At 37.0% G+C, this 23,688-nt stretch overlaps 1 protein-coding gene across 1 annotated transcript in view; it reads left to right on the top strand.

Moving 5' to 3' along the window:
• LOC150075012 (growth arrest-specific protein 2-like) overlaps positions 1–23,688 on the top strand; it is a 195,578-nt gene that overhangs the window by 69,766 nt on the left and 102,124 nt on the right. The window contains exons 2-3 of the mRNA XM_090388717.1: positions 9,351–9,495; positions 19,830–19,954. Of these exons, the coding sequence (XP_090244843.1) occupies positions 9,351–9,495; positions 19,830–19,954 (270 nt within the window). The remainder of the gene's footprint in view (positions 1–9,350; positions 9,496–19,829; positions 19,955–23,688) is intronic.

The following is a 23,688-nucleotide window of genomic DNA, read 5'->3' on the forward strand; positions in this document are numbered from 1 at the left end:
TGCTAACAAAATTCCTATATATCATTGACAAGACTCCATGACCTGCCCTGATAGCCCGTCTGCACTGCTCAGTGAACTTCATATTTGATTGCACAATTACCCCAGGTCTTTTCACTTACCACTTCCCTGAGTGTAGTACCATACAGTTGGTACGTTTCTCTTGAGTTGTTGCTAGCCATACGCAGTGCATTTGTCGATGCTGAACTTCAATTGACACTTCTCAGCCCACTTTGCCATCTTATCTTTATCTAGTTGGAATAGCATACTGTCTTTACTGCCAACCTTTGTAACATCTGTTAAACCCGATATATCTTCATCAATATCATTTATCATTGATAAATATACAAAACAACAATGGCCCAACACTGAACCCTGGGGAACTCCACTAATAACATTTGTCCACATTTGTCCATCGATTACCACTCTCTGTTGTCTCCCACTCAACCATCCCTTTATCCATTGTAACAACTTACCTTAATGGTATACCTCTACAATTTGTACAGCAGTCTTTCATGTGCAACAGTATCAAAAGCTTTCCTGAAATTGAAGTATATTATATTAAAATTATTTTTGGCATTCAGTTCCTTAGTATCCAATCAAATTGGTCAGACAAGACCTCCCTTTAACAAACCTGTGTCTTTAACAAACCTTTAACAAACCATGCTGTGCCTTAAATAGTACTGCAGTCTTGTCTAGATGACCCCATAATGCTTCTTTAACCAGTGATTCCATTATTTTCCCCAGAACACAAGTTAAACTAACAGGTCTGTAGTTACTTGTGTCACGTTTTGAACCCCTTTATGAATTGGTGATACATTTCCACACCTCCAGTTCATGGAGACCTCCCCTGAGTCGAAGGAAGCTCTCATAAGTATGGCTAAGTACTCGAAGGAAGCTCTCATAAGTATGGTTTGCTTACTTCCTTTGCTGCCTCCTTTAATATAACTCGATAGATCCCATCCACCCCAGGTGCTTTCCTTATGTTTAACTTCAACAATTTCTCCTCCACTTTGCTCTCAGTTATTAGAGAATCACTTAGCAGCCTGTTAGCGTTTGATAAAAATGCTAACAGGCAGTGCGCTCATTGAATAACTCCTCATGTGTGAATGTAGATGCAAAATACTCATTCAGTTTATCAGCTACCTGAGCATGATCATCAATGTCAACCCATCTATGTTAGGTGATCCAATCTGAATCATTCCCTTTCCTTCTAGAGTTTACATAAGTAAAGAACTCGTTGCTGTTTTTCTTTGCATCCTTTGCGAAAGATTTCTCGTAACCTTCCTTCGCCTGTGTAACCTCCTTTGTGACTTGATTAAAGATTACTTTATATCTGCCATAGGCTTCTGTGTCACCTGATACTTTATATGCATTCCATACGTTTTTCTTCTCTGCCATGGGCCTCATTAATTCGTCTGACATCCATTTAGGCCTAAATCTTGAACAGTATTCCTTAGTTGTCTTAAAAGCCTAGTAGCCTCCAAAATTAAGTCCCAGAAGACTTCCCATTTAGAATTCAACGTTGATAACATTATCAGTTTATCCCACTGTACAGAATTTATAAACTGTCTGAGACCCCTGTAGTTACCTTTACGAAAGCAAAAGCCCTTCCCTTTAGCCTTGATGGTAGTTACATCTTTAAGTAACAAATAATTCCCACATCAGTACATTGTGATTACTGTGACCCAGTGGTTCCTTTATCTGCAAATTTTTAATGCTTGAATAATCACTGCAGATAATGAGATCAAGACTATTAATCCCTTTGGTTGCCTCTCTCCAACATGTTGCTGTAGAAAACAGTCATCCAATAAATCCACAAAAGTCTTGCTAGTGTGCAAGTGACCAATCCACAAGTTCCAGTCAATATCTGGAAAGTTAAATTCCCCATTATAAGATATTCTGATTTACTGGCCCACTCTATTTCTCTGCACAATTGCTCATTATACTCATCAGACCTATAATGCACACCTACTCTCATTTTTCCTTTCCCAGTGCTTATGTCACACCAAACAGACTCAACATTGCATTATCCACCAACAGCAATCGTAAGCACTTCCTAAGATTTTATGTGTTTCTTAACTAACAGCATAAATCCTCCTCCCTTCCTGTCCTGTTTATCCTTGTACACATTGTACTCCCCAAATTCCAATTCTGCACTGCTTATGTCTGTGTGACACCACTAGCATTTCAAGCTCATCAAATTTATTAACTACCCTAACACAGCCCATGTATTTATTTGTCCCACCATGACTCCCAGCAGTCCTGGAAGTTTTCATTGCTTTGCTTTCGAAACTGCTGCTACTCAGGGCGCCTCTGTAGCCAGGTGGGAAGGAGCAGAGTGTGTAGCACACGCTTCTTGATTAGACTGGGGTTCGAGCTCGTCACCACCAAATACGGAGGATGCGGAAATGTCAGGTGATGACCACCGCATATTCCCGGAGCAATATGGCCTTAGTTGCTAATGCTCCTAAAAACTAAATATAACAATAACAAGCTGCTGCTCAGTTTAATAGAAGCAGTGCAATAATCACTTTTTCCTCTGCCTGCAGCCACTGTTAATCCTTTAGTCTGTGTATCCACCCAAAGCTAGCAGTTTTCTAACCTACCTAACACTGCCTCGATAGCATAAACAAATATTCTTGCACCCTTTCTATTTAAGTGTACCCCATCCCTGTAGAAGCACACTCTCTTGTCAACAAGCACAGACCAAGCTGAAAAAAATTCTGTCCCTTGAATCTTGCTCAATCTCTCCAGGTCTGAATTGATCGACAAGGCTCTCATCATATTCTCCCTCCTATCGTGTCTGGACAGAATTGCAGACACTTTCACATTCAACCCTAACTCGCAACTTTTTTCCAACATTGATCTGCACTTGTTGAGTAGATCTGCAGATCTCTTATTCTTAATGTCATTAGTTCCAACGTGTACAACGATATCACCTTTTATGTCCTTAAAAGATGATATCTGCTCTACAACGTCATCAACTTTTGCCTCTGGCAGACATACCCTGGTCCTGTTCCTATCCTTCTTGCATAGTATATTCTCTGTCTCCCTGACAATAGAGTTACCAACAATAACTAGTTCTGCCTTGGAGATTGCCTCTGTGTTGCCTGATGTGCAGTAGTGAGCTCTGCCATTGAGCTGGGCAGCTGAGAGCTTGGTGGGCCCCTCATATTAATTTCTTCGAGGGCATTTACCTTACACCTCAAGCTCTCATAGACGTCTCATCAGAACGCTGAGTTGGCACCTAATTTCTTGACACTCTAGACATTTAGCACACACAAAAGCATCCTCCTTGGCTAGATCATGTCTTGTTTTAGAAAGGCGGCAAACATTTCACACATTTTTTGGGACTGTGATGCTTTGAAGAATTGTCCCCTTCATTTCTCCCCCGAGTCAGAGCACTCTTGCTAGTTTGTGAGCTTTGCTTCACAGCTCTAGTCTGAGTCATGGTTTCCATTTAAATACAATTTAATTAACAATGAAATTTAATAAGATTAATAATATTTTTGATTAATTGATAATACCATAATAACCTAACAGATTCCTAAATGAGTGCTTTGTATTACACTATCTAGTTTTTATTTTATATGTTACGCTACCATTTCGAGATATTTGTACTTTATGCTATTTCTTATCGAGTACACTAATCTAAGCAATTTCCACACTAATGACTTGCACTTGGCTCCATGATCTCATTTAGATCCAAGCCACCAATAGATGCAATGTTAATGGTAATTACATCTTGTACTTGACTTGCCTTCCTTTTGGCATAGCCTTGTGAGTTTCTCTTAGCCATTCGCAGTAGCCATCAAACTTGTATTCAAGCTTTCAGTCACATGCATTTTGTCATCATGGTCTGATCCAGATGGAGTTGATGTTCCTGTTGCTGCTTTTTGGCTGTTAGACTCTTTTTCGGCATGATGGGCATAGCTTGTTGCTGTTATTTGGTTTTTAGGAGCATTAGTAACTAAGGCCATATTGCTCCGGGGATATGCGGTGGTCATTCCCTGACCTTTGCGCATCCTCCATATTTGGTGGTTATGGGCTTGAACCTTGGTCTAATCAAGAAGCGTGTGCTACGCACTGCTGCTCCTGCCCACCTGGCTACGGAGGCGCCTGGGCATAGTTTCTGGCCTGGTTTTATGTCTACCTTTGTTAGGTCTTTCAGGTAGTCTGCCATTGACAAATCAATTGGTTGTAAACTTTTTTTCACCATATGATTTTTCTTCTGGAAAGGATTGCAACATGAACGCTGCAAAAAAAATTTAAATTTTGTCAAAAGCAAAGCTTCATGATGTAGACAAATTGTGTCTTCTTCACCCAGATTTAATCCACAACGTCGACCTATCAGCTGTTGTTTTTCAAATTCAAATTCTTTAAATAATTTTAACCCAGTTTTACATGTATAGAATAGCACATGACATTTAGAATTATCCATATGACTGATGGTGCATGAGTCCAGTATATCTCCAGCAAATTCTTCTGATTCCATGGCTTTCATGCTGACTAATAAGTGGACATTTCTGCAAGCAGTGAAAACTTACTTTATTACAGTGAAACAATACAAAATAGAGGAACAAAATAAACAAACTGTTCATTGTGAAGATAAAACACATTAATAACAGCGTGATTCAAATATCAGCTGTTTATACTTTTTTTTGTATGATTCTAGAATATTCTAGAGTTCTAGAATGTTCATCAGTTTTTTTTTTTTTTTTTTTTTTGGGGAATTCAAAAATATTTTAGAATGTTCTAGAATTCTGGTATATTCTATAATTATTGAGTATTCTTCTAGAATATTCTAGAATTTTAGAATATATTCTATTTCTAGATTATTCTAAACATTAGGCAGGATTAAGGAAGTGTTCTGCAACAAAAAAGATCTCACAAAATAACAATATGGCACATAAAACTACTTGATGTGTAGGCTTAATTTAAGATTTTGCCCCTTAAGATAGGTCAAATTTGACTTTCAAATTTTGAGTCAATCTTTGAAGGAAAATATCTCAGCCAGAAAACAAGTATAAGAGCTCATATTTAGTTAGGCTGAATTCATGCAGTTGGTAAGTGGAATGTCCAAAGAAGAAGATACCAAAGGTTTTTATTTCAAAGTTATGACTTTCAAAAGTCTTGCTTAAATATGTCACCACAAATTTTTGGTGCCAGTTTTAGACCGCATTGTAAAAAATGTGAAGGTTTTTGAGCCTCGACACCAAAAGTTTTGAATTCTCAACCAAACATTAACTAGGTATACCAAGTGTCAAAGCACTACCTCTCACCATTGTGCAACAGTAACACTTAAAACTTTGAAAATATTTTGTGATTTATTCCTCATAACACAAGTAACCCTCCACAAAAAAGGTGCTGGTGCCTCAAGCATACTATATTTTGAACTGAAGTTTTGCACAGCTTAATTCGAAACCAGTTTAAACATTCACACCAAGTTTCAACAAAATTGAAGATGGTCGAGCAGGGACCCCCTAGGCCACTTGAAATGGAATGACTCAAGGATAAGGAGGCGATTATCCATCCCCTTGTATAAGGCAATGGTCAGGCCACACCTTGAGTACTGTATACTGGTCTGGAGGCCTCACTTTAAGAAGAATGTAGAGCTGTTGGAACGTGTACAGAGAGGGGCAACAAGATTAGTGAATGGAACAAAAGGTTGCTCTTACGAAGAAAGTTTAAATTTTGCAAATTACAGTGTCTGTAGACTAGGCACCTGCAAGGTGATCTGATTGAGGTGTATAAAGCCTTGAATGGTTTGAGCATGCTCAATGCTGATGGGATTCTTCCTCTTGCTCAGAATAATCACCTGAGAGGGCATAAATTTAAATTGACGAAAGACAGTTGTAGGATAGATGTGCTGAAGTTTGCCTTTAGCCAGTGGGTGGTTGATTGCTGGAACAAACTTCCATCTGTCGTAGAATTTGATAGTTTAATTAGATTCAAGGCAGAACTAGACAGACATTTGGAGGGAATGGATAGGTGAAATGAGAAGGGTGCTTTTTTTTTTTGGCTGATTGTTTGTTTGTTTTTTTTAGGAGCATTAGCAACTAAGGCCGTATTGCTCCGGAATATGCGGTGGTCATTCCCTGACCTTTCCGCATCCTCCGTATTTGGTGGTGACGGGCTCAAACTCCGGTCTAATCAAGAAGCAGGTGCTACACACTGCTGCTGCTCCTTCCCACCTGGTTACGGAGGCGCCTTTTTGGCTGATGCTATATAAGCTTGCTTTCTTGCATTATGTACCTTTACTAATGCTAATATGATAATCAAAAACCATCCATTGATTGTAGTGATATATGACACCCAAAATATCAATATTTAACATATATGTTGATATATCAAAATTTTATTTATTATTCTGTCTAAGTTGTACTATCAGTACTTAAGTGGGGGATGACGAAAAGAATGGAATAAATAAATTAAAAAATATATATATAGATGTATATTTATTTATTCATTAATATTCTGTATCCAAACCCAAACATTAATTTATGCATTGAGGTGTATGATTGAGTATGCAAGCATTAACCCCAGAGGCTCACATCTGGTGAGTATGGGCTTGGCACACCAAGGGTCCTGAGCTGGATATCATTATTCTTCTCTTTTTTGGTGGTTCCCTTCTACTTCTCTCTCTCTCAGGGTAACTCAGAATTTTTTTTTTACCTGATGCACCGTAAGCTACAGGCTTCCTTACACTATATGGCTAGTAATAATAATAATAATAATTTCCAGTGGAGCTGAAAAATTCTTGACAAACCTATCATTTAATCTTCAGCTGCTAGCATGACCACTTTATACTTTTTTTTTTTTTCTTTTTTTAATCTGGAAATAAAATCAAATCCTCCTGTGTACGTTTCCCCATCAATATTCGTTAATTGGCAGTACTGTATTTTCTATTTTGATTTTGATATAATATGAATTATGATACATTAAATTTTTGTTTGGTGTTAGCATTAGTAGAGGCATATGATGCAAAAAAGCAAGCTTATACAGCACCAGCCAAAAAAAAACTTCCCTGTTCACCTATCCATTCCCTTGAATAATTTGTCTAGTTTTTCCTTAAATTAATTTAAGTTATCAACTTCTACAACAACAGATGGAAGTTTGTTCCAGCAATCAACCACTCGCTGGCTGAAGGCAAACTTCTGCACATGTTATTCAGCAACCGCTCTTGTTCAACTTGAATTTATGCCGCCCGATGTGTGTAATCTTCATAAGAAGAAGAATAATCCCATCAGCACTGAACTCAAACCATTCAGTCTTAAACACCTCAATAAGATCATTAATTGCAGTATCTCTAGACTGGGCACCTCACAGGTGCCCAGTCTAGAGATACTGCAATTTGCAGAACTGAAGCCCTTCTTGGTAAAAGCATCAATTTGTCCCCCTCACCAATCTCTCTGCCTGTCTCTTTACTCATTCTAGCAACACTACATCCTTACAAAAATGAGGCCTCCAGAGCTGTATGCAGTACTCAAGGTGTGGGTTGACCATTTCCTTATACAAAGGGATAATGACCTTCTTATCCCTACTAGCAGAATTCCTGTATATCATTGACAAGACCCCATGAGCTGCTTTGGAAGTCTGTCTGCACTGCTCAGAAAACTTCATATCTGGCTGAACAATTACCCCCAGGTCTTTTTCATTCTCCACTACCCTGAGTGTAGTACCACACAGTTGGTACATTACCCTTCAATTACTGCTACCCATATGCAGTACTTTGCATTTCAAGTAGATCAATTTGATTTGTCCCAGTCCTTCTAGAGTTTACATAACTAAAGAAGCCTTTGTTGTTTTTCTTTGTATCCTTTGCCAAAAATTTCTCGTAATGTGCTGTCCCTTGCCTAACCTCCATTTTCACTTGATTCCTGACTAGCTTTTATCTACTATAGGCTTCTATGCCACCTGATTATTTATATGCATTCTGTGCATTTTTCTTCTAAGCCACAAGTCTCATCAGTTCATCTGACAACCATTTTGGTCTAAACCATGAACAGTGCTTCTTAGTTGGTATAAAAAGCCTAGTAGCTTCTTTGATTACTTCCCTGAATACTTCTCATTTAGAATTTGGTGTTGGTAACATCATCAGTTGGTCCCCCTGTATAGAATTTAAAAACTGTCTGAGACTACTGTAGTCACCTTTACGAAAGCAAAAACCCTTCCTTTTACCCCTGATGGTAGTTACATCTTTAAGTAGATCCCACATGAGTGCACTGTAATCACATGCTGTCTAGTTGTTCCTCTATGTGCAGATTCATAATGCATGAATAGTCACTGCTGATAATTATCAGCAGTGATTATTCATATCACAGGGTGTATTACTCCCTCCGGTTGCCTCTCGAACATGCTGCTGTTGAAGACAATCATCCAATATTTCCACAAAAACAGATGCCAGTGACATGTGTCTAATCATGCTCTAATGCTTTGATTTTACTGGCTAAATGACATAAACAGCTTACAAAAATGCAGATGCCATGCAAGCATCTGAGTTTCAGTCTCTGGGGGGAGATGAATGACTTTAAATTCTAAAAAAATGTGATGAAAACTTTATTTTTGGTTTAACTCATTTATTTTCTTTTGATATTTTTTAATTTGGTGTAGCAAATCATAATTAATAATCACTGTTTTAAATTCAGTAAAAAAGCTAAGAATTAATTTTTTATAATTAAAAAAACAACGATTTAAGTAGATGCCATGTGAGTGTTCTTGTTACAAATGCTTTAAATTTACCTTTAATTAACAGATTAAATATGAACAGATCGTCCACTTCCACAAAATGTTTGCTGTGCCAACTGGCACAAATGATGATTTATTTTGTTTATTCACAGATAGTTGAGTTGAATTCAATTAGATCAGAGGTTCCCAAAGTGTTGGGTGTGCCTCCCCCTGGGAACACACTTGGTTTTTTTTTGGGGGGGGGACATTCATGGCTCTCATGAAACACTTTTTTAACAAAATATGGACAAACCATACCATTAAACCAGGTACAAAGTATTTTTTATTTCTATTATTCGTATTTTATTCATATTTTATTTCTTTGAGATTAAATGTATTGAAGGATATATTAATTTATAATAGTATGTATGTATATTCACAGCTAACTTTTATGTTAAATCTATTTATGATTTAATTATTAAGTTATTTAAATTATATGATTAAATTGAAACTAAGGCTTAAAAAAATGGAAGGAATTGAGAGCCAAGACCACAAGCTTTCATTCAATATTCCATAAACTAACATGAGAATTAAAAATGAGGGTATATGTAATTTGATAAAATTATTTTACCATTTTGAGAAATTTAAATTCACAAAATCATATAAATTTGTTAACTATATAGGTTGGTGATCAGAATGAACTGATGGCTGCTGGATGGCATGTTGGTGAAGGTATAGATGAATTTGAAGAAAAGATAGCTTATCGACAGGAGCAACATCTTATTCCCCTTAAAGAAGATTTAGCAGAGTGGTTGAATAAGACTTTAGGTGAGAGCCTAAAGACGTTTCTCTTAGCATTAGCATTAGCAAGGTCACATGATGCAAGAAGGCAAGCTTCTGTAGCATCAGCCAAAAAAAAAAAAACAAAAAAACACAAGCACACACCCTTCTCATTTCACCCATCCACTCGCTCCAAATGTTTGTCTAGTTCTGCCTTGAATCTGTTTAAGCAATCAACTTCTGCAACAACAGATGGAAGTTTGTCATTGCAGAAGCTTTAGCCAGAAATCAACCATCTGCTGGCTAAAGACAAACTTCCGCACAACTATCCTACAACTGTCTTTCGTCAATTTGAATTTATGCCCTCTCAGGCGATTATTCTGAGCAGGAGGAAGAATCCCATCAGTATTGAGCATGCTCAAATCATTCAAGGCTTTATACACCTCAATCAGATCACCGTAAGAGCAACCCTTTGTTCCATTCACTAATCTTGTTGCCCTTCTCTGTACTCGTTCCAACAGCTCTACATCCTTCTTAAAATGAGGCCTCCAGACCTGTATACAGTACTGAAGATGTGGCTTGATCATTGTCTTATACAAGGGGATAATCACCTGCTTATCCCTGCTAGAAAAATTTCTATATATCGTCGACAAGACACCATGAGCTACTCTTGCAGGCCGTCTTCACTGCTCAGAAAACTTCATATCTGCCTGCACAATTACCCCCATGTCCTTTTCACTCTCTACCACTGTCAGTGTAGTACCACACAGTTGATACGTTACTCTGGGGTTACTGCTTCCCATATGCAGTACTTTACATTTATCGATGTTAAACTTCAGTTGCCACCTCAGCCCATCTGCTCAAATTTTCTAGATCCTGTTGCAGCAGCATACTGTCATTAGTGTCATTAACAACCCTGCCGACCTTCATATCGTCTGCAAACTTGGACATTAAGCCTAATATACCATCATCAATATCATTAATGAATACAGAAAACAACATGGACCCAACACTGAACCCTGGGGGACTCCACTAATAAAATTAGCACACGAAGAGCAGTGTCCATTGATTACCACTCTTTGTCTTCTCCCACTCAACCATCCCTTTATCCAGTTTATATCTATCACAGACCAGTTTATATCTATCATAGGCTTCTGTGTCACCTGTTAATTTATATGTATCCCATGCATTTTTCTTCTCTGCCACATGTCTAATTAGTTTATCTAACATCTCTTTTTCAAAAAAAAAATATATATATATATTTTAAGTACAGCAGGCATTGAAAACATTAATAACATAATTAAATACAGTTAGAACAGGAATATCCTGGTAATTTTTTATGTATACCTAAATGCAAAACACTTCATAACACCTCAGTTTGAATATTTTATTAAAAGTTAATACTGAACCAGTTCTGGGTAAACATTAATGTCTAACATTTAACAACTAGAGGTTGGCTATAAATTATTTAAGGGCAAAGTCCTCATGTTCCGAGATAGAATGACTAACATATTGGTTAGTGCAAAAGCATCATTTTAATGTAGCCATCTACAAAAGTAGTTAAATTCCATCTACCAAAGTAGTAATTCCAAAAATTGACATCATTTGGTTATATTGTGAATGCCTTCACAATGAGTTGCCATGGTATTGTACCACGTCGAATAAGTAACACTTAACCAGTGGAGAAGACTACATTACTTATTCTCGGCGGATACCACTACCCAGACTGCACCATTTCAAAGCTTGCAGGCTTCTCCTTGGTGGGTGGGTGGGGGGGCAGGTACCCTGGTGTTGCAATAGCGACAACCTACCGTATTTCTCCATGTATAAGACGCACCTTAATTTTGGGGCCCGAAATTTGAAAAAAAATGTATTACATAAAATTATTGAACTCAAGTTTTATTCATCATAAAATTCATACAACTCTTCATCATTGTCAAAACTTCCATCCATTAGCTTGTCCTTATCTGTGTCTGATGACGAATCACTGTCTTCATATATTGCCTCGTCCTCAGTTCCATCTATGGCATTTGAAATGCCACACTTCTTAAATGACTTGACAAAGATCCCAATCTTGATATTATCCCAGGATCTTTTCACCCAGGTACAAACTTCTCCTATAGTTGGTTTCTTCACTCTTCCTGCTGGTGTCAAATTGTCCCCAGAAGACTTCATCCACTGGTTCCATTCGTCTCTCATGGTAGCTTTGAAGGGTTTGTTAATGCTGACATCAAGTGGTTGGAGCTGGGATGTCAAGCCTCCAGGTATGATGGCAAGTTTTGTTTTTTGCTCTGCAGCAATCTTCTTTGTGTTTTTTTGTTATCTGTACCCTGAACTGATCAAGCACCAATTGGGCAGGTTTGCGTAAGAGCCCACCTGGTCTCCTGCTCCAAACTTTCTCCAACCAGATCTTCATCCCATCCTGATTTATCCAACCCTTGTCGTGAATGTGGACAATCACTCCTCGAGGAATGTCTTCTTTTGGCATTGTTTTGCATTTGAAAATCAGCATAGGAGGCAGCTTGGTTCCGTCGGCACAACAACCTAGAACAACTGTATAATTGCTCTTTTCATGTCCACTTGTCTTCACAGTTACAGTTTTCACCCCCTTCTTATCAACAGTTCTGTTACTTGGGACATCAAATTGAAGGGGGACTTTGTCCATATTTGCAATCTGTCCCAACTCAAACTGATGTGTCTTCCGACATTGAATGACAAAACGATGAAATTCAAGGACCTTCTGCTCATAGTTTTCAGGCATATTTTGGGCAAGTCTGGTGCATGTAAGCATGCTTAGTCCATTCCGTTTCATGAACCTGAAGGACAAATTGTGTCCTCCTTTGAAATCAGTAACTTCTTTTTCATCAGCAATTCTTCTTGCCTTGTGCTGAACCATTTTTGTGGACACAGGAATTCCAATTGCCCTTTGTTCTTCAATTCCCTCTTTAAATCAGGCCATTTTGCTGACTTGCCTCTCATGGCCTCTTCTGCTGTAGCATTTTCAGTAGGGTTTCTTCTTCCCGTAGCCAGTCTCGGATTGTTTTCTCTGTTGGAGGAGGACCAAACTTACATTCAGCAGCACGATTTCCATTCACTTTTGCAAACTGGATCACTTTTAACTTGAATTCAGCACTGTACGAAAATCTTTTCTGAGCCATTTCTGGGCAGAACGTGGAAAAATGTAACCTAACATACCGGTAACAAGTGCAAAACAATGAGTGCAAAGACAACAAGTGCAAAAAAAAGTGGGAAATGCAAGTAAAAAAATCTACAACCACTGTATAAGATGCACCCAGTTTTTAGACCCCAAATTTTTTGAAAAAAAGGGTGCGGCTTATACATGGGGAAATACGGTAGTTATGAAGTGTAACTTCACAATACGAGAAATGCCTGATAGTGTGCGGTGATACAGACTATAAAATATTTAAGGGCAAAGGTCTCAGGCTATAACCAAAATGATGCCAATTTAATTAATTAATTAAGTCTTCTTCACTGGTGAAGTGTTACTTATTTGAGGTAGTACAATACTATTTTGGTTATAGCCTGAGGCCTTTGCTGTAATATTTTATAGTCTGTATCACTGCACACTATCAGGCATTTCCCGTATTGTCAAGTTACACTTCATAACTCATTCACAATATGAGATATAACTGAAATGATGCCAATTTAATTAATTAATTTAACTACTTTGGTGGTTATGATGCTTTTGCACTAACCTATATGTTATTCAACCAGAGATTGTTAACTGTTAGTCATTCAAATGCTTCTACAGGGATGGATTATGAATAGAAAGGGTGCAAGAATATTTGCTGATGCTATCAAGGCAAGTGTTAGGTGGGTTTGAAAACTGCTAGCTTTGGGAGGGTTACACAGACTAGAAGATTAACAGTGGCTGCAGGCAGAGGTGAAAGTGATTCTTGCACTGCTTCTATTGGAATGAGCAGCAGCCTGGAAAGCAAGTTGCTGGGGATTTCCAGGATTGCTGGGAATCATAGTGGAAAAAGTAAATACATGGGCTGTGTTAGGGTAACTAAGAGTAGGAACAGGTGCATGTATACTTGCATGTACACCAGTGCTAGAAGTATAGTTAAAAAATTTGATGAGTTTGAAGTGCTGGTCTTGACATCAAAGGTTGATATTGTTGGGATATAAGAGACATAGTGTCACACAGATATAAGCAGTGCAGAATTGGAATTTGGGGAGTACAATGTGTACAGAAAAGATAAACAGGACAGGAAGGTAGGAGGGAGGTTATGCTGTTAGTTAAGAAACACATAAAATCTAAGGAAGTGCATCCAATTGATGTTGATGGACAATGCAATGTTGAGTCTGTCTTGTGTGACATAGCACTGGGAAAGGTAAAATGAGAGTAGGTGTGCATTATAGGCCTAATGAATCTGATGAGTATAATGAGCAATTGTGCAGAGAAGTAGAGTGGGCCAGTACATCAGAATGTCTTATAATGGGGGATTTTAACTTTCAAGATATTGACTGGAACTTGTGGGTTGGTCACTCGCACACTAGCAAGACTTTTGTGGATTTATTGGATGACATATTTTCTACAGCAACATGTTCAATAGGCTCTTGATCTGATTATCAGCAGTGATTATTCATGCATTAAGTATTTGCAGATAAAGGAACCACTCGGTGACAGTGATCACAGTGTACTGATGTTGGATTTACTTAAAGATGTAACTACCATCAAGCATAAAGGGAATGGCTTTTGCTTTCGTAAAGGTGACTACAGTAGTCTCAGACCGTTTTTAAATTCTATACAGTGTTATCAACTGATGATGTTACCAATGGTGAATTCTAAATGGGAAGCCTTCAGGGACTTAATCTTGGAGGCTACTAGGCTTTTCATACCAACAAAGAAATACTGTTCAAGATTTAGGCCTAAATGGATGTCAGATGAATTAATGAGGATTGTGGCAGAGAATAAAAATATATGGGATGCATATAAATTATCACCCGACACAGAAGCCTATGGCACATATAAAATAGTCTGTAATCAAGTCACAAAGGAGGTTAGGCAGGCAAAGGCAGATTACAAGAAATCTTCGGCAAAGAATGTAAAGAAAAACAGCAAAGAGTTCTTGCTGGTTTCAGGTGCTCAACGCGACTTCCATCATTTACCAGTATCAACATGGCAGGCAAATAATTCATATGAAATAAATACAGTACATGAAATTGCAGACAGGTTAAGTTGCTGATCTTGATCTGTGTATTATATTTATATTTTGCAGTTATAAAATCTTCTTTTTCTTCAAGTTCTTTGCCCTCAGGCAGGTTCAGGGCTGCATTGGTGCCATGCTTCTCTATCTTGTGCTGTACATTTATTTACTGCATTTCCTCTTATCATCCAATCCATCATTACAATTTTCCTTCTCCCAACAGTTCTCTTCCCACACACCTACCCCTCAATCCCTTTCCTGCACATGCTTTTTCTTCTCAATACATGTCCTATAAAGTTATTTTGTCTCCTTCTTAATTCTTTACTAACATTCTCTCTTCTACTTTCCTCAGAATCTCATTACTCACTCTGTCCACCCATTTCACCCTTTTCATTCTCCTCCACACGCACATCTTGAAAACTTCTAGTTGTCTAATCTCCTCTTTCCCAGCATCCATGTTTTGGCGCCATATAGTACAACAGTCCATCTGGTGAGTATGGGCTTGGCACATCCAGGGTCCTGAGCTGGATATCATCATTCTTCTCCTCTTTGGTGATTCCCTTTTATTTCTCTCTCTCTCTACCGGGGTAGTCCGGAAATTTTTTTTGGCTGGTGCAGCATAAGCCTCAGGCTTCCTTGCACCATATGGCAAATAATAATAATAATTTTTTCACCATTTGCTTTCTTAATTCCTTCTTGAAATTTCTTCTCAATAGTTCTTTTCTATTACTAAATGCCTCTTAGCCCATTGCAATTATTGTTTTTATTTCTTCCAGGCTTTTCCCATTTTCTGATATTATGCTTCACAAATACTTGTATCTGTCGACCTGTTTTGCAATATTATTCCATCTAATGTTACATTGATTCTTCTTCCTGGCCTCTTTGAAATTAACATTACCTTGGTTTTATTGCTGTTAATCTTCATATTTTTCTCCTTTATTGTGCTGTTCAAGATATCCAGAGAGCTCTGTAATTCTTCATCATTAGCAATAGTTCTTTTCTAGTCATTTGCAAATCGTATTGTCTTTATTTTCTCCCCTTCTACTTTTACACCTCCTTTCAGCTCTTCTTTGAATTCTTTCATCAGTGCTTCTGCATATGAATCAAATAGTATGGAGGGAATGGAATATCCTTGCCTTACACCCCTACCAATGGGAAATCACAAAATTTTTTAAAGAAAATATAACAGAGGAAGCATTCCAAAAAATTCTCGATTCAGCTAATAATATGGCTACTATCATTGGCATGCCACTTAGTTTCCAGAAGTAAGCATTGTAAGGAAAAGACTGAAAAGACATCGTTTCAATTCTGAAAGTAGAGAGAAAGCTATTCAGGATCCAGAACAAAATTTCAAAACCATTTTTTTTCTTTCAAATTATGGACACAACAATTTTCTCTTTTTCTCGTTAACTGAAAGGTTTAGAAATATGAAAGAACATAGAAATATTTAAAATATTTTATAATATTTCTGAATTTAAAAAAAATGGTCATATAACAGTTTCTTAAATCTTTACAAAGATTTCCATATTAAATTAAGTGACATTAATTGCAATGAGTCTGATATTGATGGTTTAGCATTACTGAAGAACTTAAGAGCTTCGAATTTATATTAAAGACAATATTACTCCATTTGACGTGTTACAATATATTTTTAAAAACAATTTTAAAGATTCTTTTCCAAATTTAGCAGTTGCATTAAGAATTTATGCAAATGAGGGGAACAAAGGGGTGCTCTTACCAAGAAAGACTTAAGTTCTGCAAATTGCAGCGTCTGGAGACTAGATGCCTGTGAGGTGATCTGATTGTGGTGTAGAAGGCATTGAATGGGTTGAGAAGGCTCAATGCTGATGGGATTCTTCCTCATGCTCAGATTATGAACCTGAGGATGCATAGATTCAAATTGAGGAAAGACAGTTGTAGAATAGATGTTCAGAAATATGCATTTAGCTAACGGGTAGTAAAATGCTGAAACAAACTTCCATCTGTCATTGTGGAAGTTGATAGCTTAAATAAATAATTCCATGGAAGAACTGGAACAAACTTTTGGAGTGGATTACTTTTTTTTTTTTTTTTTTTTGGTTGATGCTGTATAAGCTTGCTTTCTTGCCCAGCCTCATATGCCACTACTAATGCTAATGCCTTTTCTGACTTTACTAGTTTCAGTTGCCTCAGGTAAACTGAGTTTTTCAAAATTAAAATTAATGAAAAATTATTTATGATTGACAATGACTCTCTAATTTGGCAAAATTTGAATAAAAAATTATCTTTTGGAAAAATAAACATAAATTAAATAATTAATAAATTTATTAATTAATAAATAATTAATAAATAAAGCAAGGAAACATAAATTTGTATAATTTTTTTAACATTATAATTTTCCTTTTATTTTATTATGGTGATAGAATACAATTACTGTGATTTAGAATTTAAAGTTTATTTCCAGAATTTAAGAATGATTTTGTTATTTTTGTTTGTTGTTTCATTATATTATATATGTGAGATTTGTTGTAATTCTTTTCTTTTTCAATAAATTAATAATAATTATTTACACCTTATTTTATTTTTTAATCCAGATATTTTGGGGTGGCAAATTTGATTTCACTTACTGGTGGCACATAGGGTCGCAGCGGCCCTGTTCACACATGAGGAGTTATTCAAGGAGGCAAATGTCAGAAGTTTATCAAACTCTAACAGGAAGCTAAGTGATTTTGTAATAACTGAGAGCAAAGTGGAGAAATTGTTGAAGTTAAACATGAGGAAGGCATCTGGGGTGGGCGGGATCTATCGAGTTATATTAAAGGAGGCAGCAAAGGAAGTAAGCATACCCTTGGCCATAATTGTGAGAGCTTCCTTGGACTCAGGGGAGGCCACCATGGACTAGAGGTGTGTAATTGTGTCCCCAATTCACAGAGGAGGATCTGAGGGTGACACGAGTAATTACAGACCAGTTAGTTTAACTCCTGTTCCAGGGAAAAACCAGAGTAACTGGTTAAATTCACAAAGGGTGTTCAAAATCATAAGTAACTGTAGACCTGTTAGTTTAACTTGTGTTCCGGGGAAAATAATGCAGTCACTGGTTAAAGAAGCATTGCAGGATCATCTAGAAAAGACTGGAGTATTAGTTAAGAAACAGCATGGGTTTGTTAAATGGAGATCTTGTTTGACCAATTTCATTGGATACTATGATGTGGTCACAAAGGATCTGGATACAAAAAATAATTTTGATATCATATACTTGGATTTCAGGAAAGCTTTTGATACTGTTGCACATGGAAGACTACTGTACAAATTGGAGCAGTATGGCATTAAGGGCAAGTTGTTACAATGGATAAAAAGGTGATTGAGTGGGAGAAGACAGAGAGTGCTGATCAATGAATATTGCTCTGCGTGGGCTAATGTGATTCATGGTGTCCCTCAGCGTTTGGTCTTGGGCCCATTGTTGTTTTGTATATTTATCAGTGATATTGATGAAGGTATATCAAGCTTAATGTCAAAGTTTGCAGATGACACAAAGGTTGGTAGGGTTGTTAATAACAGTAATGACAGTATACTGCTGCAGCAGGATCTTGAAAAGTTGGATAGATGGGCTGAGAAGTGGCAACTGAAGTTTAAAATTGACAAATGCAAAGTACTGCATATGGGTATCAGTAACCCCAGAGAAATGTACCAACTATGCGGTGCTACACTCAAGGTAGTGGAGAATGAAGAAGTGGGGATAATTGTGCAGTAAGATATGAAGTTTTCTGAGCAATGGAGACAGGCTGCTAGAGTAGGTCATGGAGCCTTGTCAATGATATACCAGAATTTTGGGAGCAGGGATAAGGAGCTGATTATCCCTGGTATAAGGCAATGGTCATACCTTGAGTACTGCATACAGGTCTGGAAGCCTCATTTTAGGAACGATGTAGAGTTGCTAGAACGAGTACAGAGAATGGCAACAAGACTGGCGAAGGGAACAAAGGGGTGCTCTTATGAAGAAAGGTTTAAGTTCTGCAAATTGCAGCTTCTGGAGACTGGGCACCTGTGAGGCAATCTGATTGAGGTGTATAAGGCCTTGAATGGATTGAGTAGGAAGAATCCCATCAGCAAGCTTAATGCTGATGGGATTCTTCCTCTTGCTAAGATTATAAACCTGAAGGGGCATAGATTCAAACTGAGGAAAGGCAGTTGTAGAATAGATGTTCAGAAGTTTGCCTTTAGTCAGCAGGTAGTTGATTGCTTGAACTAACTTCCATCTGTTTTTGTGGAAGTTGATAGCTTAAATAAATTCAAGGCAGAACTAGACAAACATTTGGAAAGAATGGATCAGTGAAATGGGAAGGTTTTTTTTTTGGTTGATGGTCTATAAGCTTGCTTTCTTGCATCATGTGCCTCTACTAATGCTAATGCTATCTTTAATTTGATTTTATGGTGGAAGCTGTTGAGGTTATGATGGAAGTTGGAGGGGAGGTCTACATCTTTGTTCCAAATGTGGAGGATGCCATATGCATATCTGATCCACATCCTTGGTTTTATGGGTTGTTAGTTGTTGTTGTTGTTGTTGTTACTGGAGGTTTTATGGTGCAAAGGCAGCTAAAGGTCATTATGTGACAAACAGTGGTAGTTAGTCCAGAAAGGTTTCTTCAAGGTATCCAATAAAGGTTTCCACCAGGAGGGGTGAGAGGGAGTTGCCTATGCTGAGACCCAAAATCTGAATGAAGAACCACCAGGAGAGGAGAGGAGAGGAGAGAGAGAGAGGGAGTTGCCCATGCTGAGACCTGAAATCTGGATAAAGAAAGGTCTATTGTGGATGAAGAAACAATCCAATTTCACCTATAACAGATCTTTCTTCATGTAGATTGCAAGTCTTGGCATGCGACTTCCCACCTGCCCTCCCCATCAGAAATCTTTATCAGTTGAACGGTAATGTCAGCTTTAGAGCCAGCCAACATTCCTGAAATCAGTAGCTGAATTGACTACTGCATTGAAGTAGGAAAAGACCGTAATGCTGCTGTGCTGTTATTAAAAAAAAAAAAAAAAAAAAACACAGCAGCATGTAATTAAGGCCAAAGTGTGATTAAATATCCCATGAATAATAAGTTATTTTGTTATGTGGTATATATGCTAGCTGAATTTTTTTTAAAAAAACTACCTCCTGCATTTTTTAATAATGAATAAAGTTGTATTTATATTTATTCGGTTTCTTTTTTTTTTTCTCATGTGTGTTAGATGTGGAATATATTACTGCTCATAATTTCATGGAAAAATTAGGCAATGGAGTTGTTCTTTGCAAACTTGCTCAGCTGATACAAAAGAAAGCAGAGGAGTGTCAGAAGACTGGCTTTGCTCAAAAGGTAATATTTTTAGTTCAGATTTCTTTTTATTACATTAGAAGCCCTCTTAATCAAATCACTAGATTAACTCACACCCTCCCTTTCCTCTAAAAAATATACTTGTTCCAAACTGCATTTGCACCAATAAAATTATTTGTTATTGTAATTGCAGTGCATAATTTTTTAATATATATGTTTTCAATGTTTTTTAGCAAAACATTTTACTAAAAACATTTAGGGCATCTACATAAATTAATGAAATATGGGTGAGAAAAGAAAGTGAGTTGTTTCTATGAAAACTAAGTTGGATGCTCTGGAAAGACTTGATAAAGGTAAGTCTCTAAAAAAATACTGTTGAATTCTGTGTGGACAAGACAGCTGTAAAACATTGGAGAAAATTATGTGGACAAGACATCAGAAAAACATTGGGGGAAAAAATCATAAAAAATCTAGAAGGATTTTATACTTCAGTTTGTTTTACAAGGATTATTAAGTTTTCACTCCATTTTAAAGAAATCCAAATTAGAGATAGTAGACAATGCATTATGGCTATGATTTATGCCAGAAAGACAATGCAAAACTCTAGTCAGTGAACCCATAAAAGCGGGATAAAAAAACAGGCCTTGACTTTACATCAAATGATTGATGGTGCAGAAAGTTTTACAGCAACTGACGGATAGTTTGAATATTAGAAAAAATTGTAATGGTGTTTTATGTATTGAGCATATTTTGGGATACAGAAAGATATATATATATATATATATATATATATATATATATATATATTAACTCTGATCAGCCTGCTGCTCTAAAATTGCAGATTTGAATCATTTGACAACAGAGAAAAATTGATTGGAGAACAACTCTACAATATGGATGAATCAAGTGTAAATTTTAAGATAATGCCTACAAAAACAATGGCAAAAAAAAAAGTGAAGCATGTAGCACCAGAATACATAAAAAAAAAAAAAAAATCCAGAGAGAATCAATGTAGCCACTTGCAATAATGCAAATGGAACTCACAAATTTGCAGTTTTTTTTTTTTTTGTTGTCATTAAATCAAATCATTTAGAACTTTAAAAATTAATTGTTCATTGTTATCAGTTTACTGCCACTCACAAAAATCATCATAGATAGGCTGTGCACTATACAAAAATGTTTTTTTTTTTTCATGAATTTGTTTTTTCATGAATTCTATAAAGAAACGCTTGAAGAAAATAAATTACCTGAAAAGGATGTTCTGTTTCTGATAACACTCCTTCACATTTCAGTTGGCAAGAACTTAAAGGGACATAAGCCCATGTTTTTATGATCAAATGTAACATCCTATGGATTGAAGGGGTCTGAAATATCTAAAGTGTTGATATAGGTAAAAGTTTTTGAATTTAATTAAAAAAAAAAAATACAAATATAGATCTTATAGAATTGTAAAGTTTTCAACATCAAAGACAAAATTCTAAATTCAGCATTATTAAATCTTGGAGAAAACTTTGGCCTGAGGGTGAAATGCTAATGAAAGTTATGAACTACAAAGAGATCATGAAGAACATAGCTCATTAATCGATTTCAGGCCCTCATGGGTAGTACAGTTGGGAGAATTGCCATCCTGCTCACACCAGGTGGAAAACACGAGTTTGAATCCCATCAATGACCTAAGGAATTGTCATAGGCCTTTTTCACAACATGGCCGAATTAGTAAGTCTTGCAGGAGAGTAGCATGGTTTTTTCTTCAAGAAACTCATGTTTTTCATCCAGCAAACAGAAAATTGACCACAGAATGCATACATATAACTTACAGACAATATATATGGCACAATATGGCCTTAGTTGCTGATGTGCCTAAAACCCTACAACAAACAGTTGATTTCAGGAAAATGGAAGTGTCTGAAGATTTATAGCAAGAGGACATATAATAATAGATTCAATAATTTTCAAATAAATCAATGGCAGTTTGTTGAAAAATAAAATTACAGACCATATAGTAGTAGTAATGGCAAATGATGCAAGAAAGCCAAAAAAAAAAAAAGAACCTACATAGTCACATATCCATACCCTCCAAGAATTTGTCTAATTTTTCCTTGAATTTATTTATTTACTCATCCACTTCTACAACAACATATTGGATCCTGTTCCAAAAATTAACCACCCGCTGGCTGAAGACAAGCTTCGGCATATCTAACCTGCAACCATCCTTCCTCAACTTGAATTTATGCCCCCCTCATGTGTAGGTTCAGCAAGTGGAAAAATGTCATTAACATTCAGCTTACTCAATCCATTCAAGGCTTTAAACACCTCAATCAAATCTCCCCACAGATGCCTAGTCTTGAGATGCTGCAATTTGCAGAACTCTTGCCTTTTTAGGTAAGAGCACCCTTTTGTTCCCTTCACCAGTCTGGTTGCCTTTCTCTGTACCCATTCCAGCAGATCTACATCCTTCCTAAAGTGAGGCCTCCAGACCTATATACAGTACTTAAGATGCAGCCTAACCATGGCCCTGTATAAGAGGATAATCACCTCCTTATCCTAGGCGCCTCCGTAGCCAGGTGGGAAGGAGCAGCAGTGCATAGCACACGCTTCTTGATTAGACCGGGGTTCGAGCCCGTCACCACCAAATACGGAAGATGCGGAAAGGTCAGGGAATGACCACCGCATATCCCGGAGCAATATGGCCTTAGTTGCTAATGCTCCTAAAAACCAAATAACAAACAAACAAACAAACCTCCTTATCCCTGCTAGCAGAGTTTCTGTATAGCATTGACGAAACCCCCATGAGCTGTGTCCTGGCAGCATGTTTGCACTGCTCAGAGAATTTCTGCACAATTACCCCTGGTCTTTTTTCATTCTCTACTACCCTGAGTGTAGTACTAGACAAATGATAAGTTACTCTAGGGTTGCTGTTCCCCATATGCATTTGTCAATGCCATTTCTCAGCCCATAAACCCAATTTTCCTAGATCTTCTTACAGCAGCTCAACCTGATAACCATCATTTACCACTCTGCCAACTTTGTATCATCGGCAAACTTGAATGTATATCATTAACCTGATATACATTCATTAATATTGAAAACAACAATGGGCCCAGCACTGAACTCTGGAGAAATCCACTGATAACATTAGTCCATGAAGAGCAGCCCATTGATAACCACTGTCTTCTTACCTTTAACTTCACTCTATCATTTAACCATCCCTTTATCCCTTTTATATGTAACAATATCAAAAGCCTTCCTGAAATACAAGTATATGATGGCAAAATTATTTTTTGCATACAGTTCCTTGGTCACCATCATAATAACCTATCAGATTGGCAAGACAAGGGCACCCCTTATCCATGCTGTGATTGCAGTATAATTGAAGATGTAGCCAAACCATGGCTTATGAGCCACATATTGCTCTTTGATGCATGAACTGTGGCTTTCAGGGAAATTTGACTAGGAAAATTCATCCACTTATAATTTTATAAGAACTTTGCTCAATTTTTAGTTTTTATTCATACAAAATAGACAGTTGCATGCTGAGTTATGAAAATACCAAAAATTCTCTGAAAAAAATTGTGCCTTTACTCACGTGGTATTTCACTATTGGGAAAGACAGTTTTGTCTCCAAAAAATCTGTAATACTATCAACAGATTATAAGATAGTATTTTTTACTTTATTTATTAATGAGCATATTAAATAAAGTCATGTACGTGTTTTGAAGTTTTGCATCTCTCAAATCTTTGAAAATGATCTTGTGTGGCTCTCAACCTTCAAAGAA

The sequence above is a fragment of the Mastigoproctus giganteus genome, chromosome 14, assembly GCF_048544385.1.
Source record: "Mastigoproctus giganteus isolate SK-2022 chromosome 14, ASM4854438v1, whole genome shotgun sequence".
In the NCBI taxonomy this organism is placed as follows: Eukaryota; Metazoa; Arthropoda; class Arachnida; order Uropygi; family Thelyphonidae; genus Mastigoproctus; species Mastigoproctus giganteus.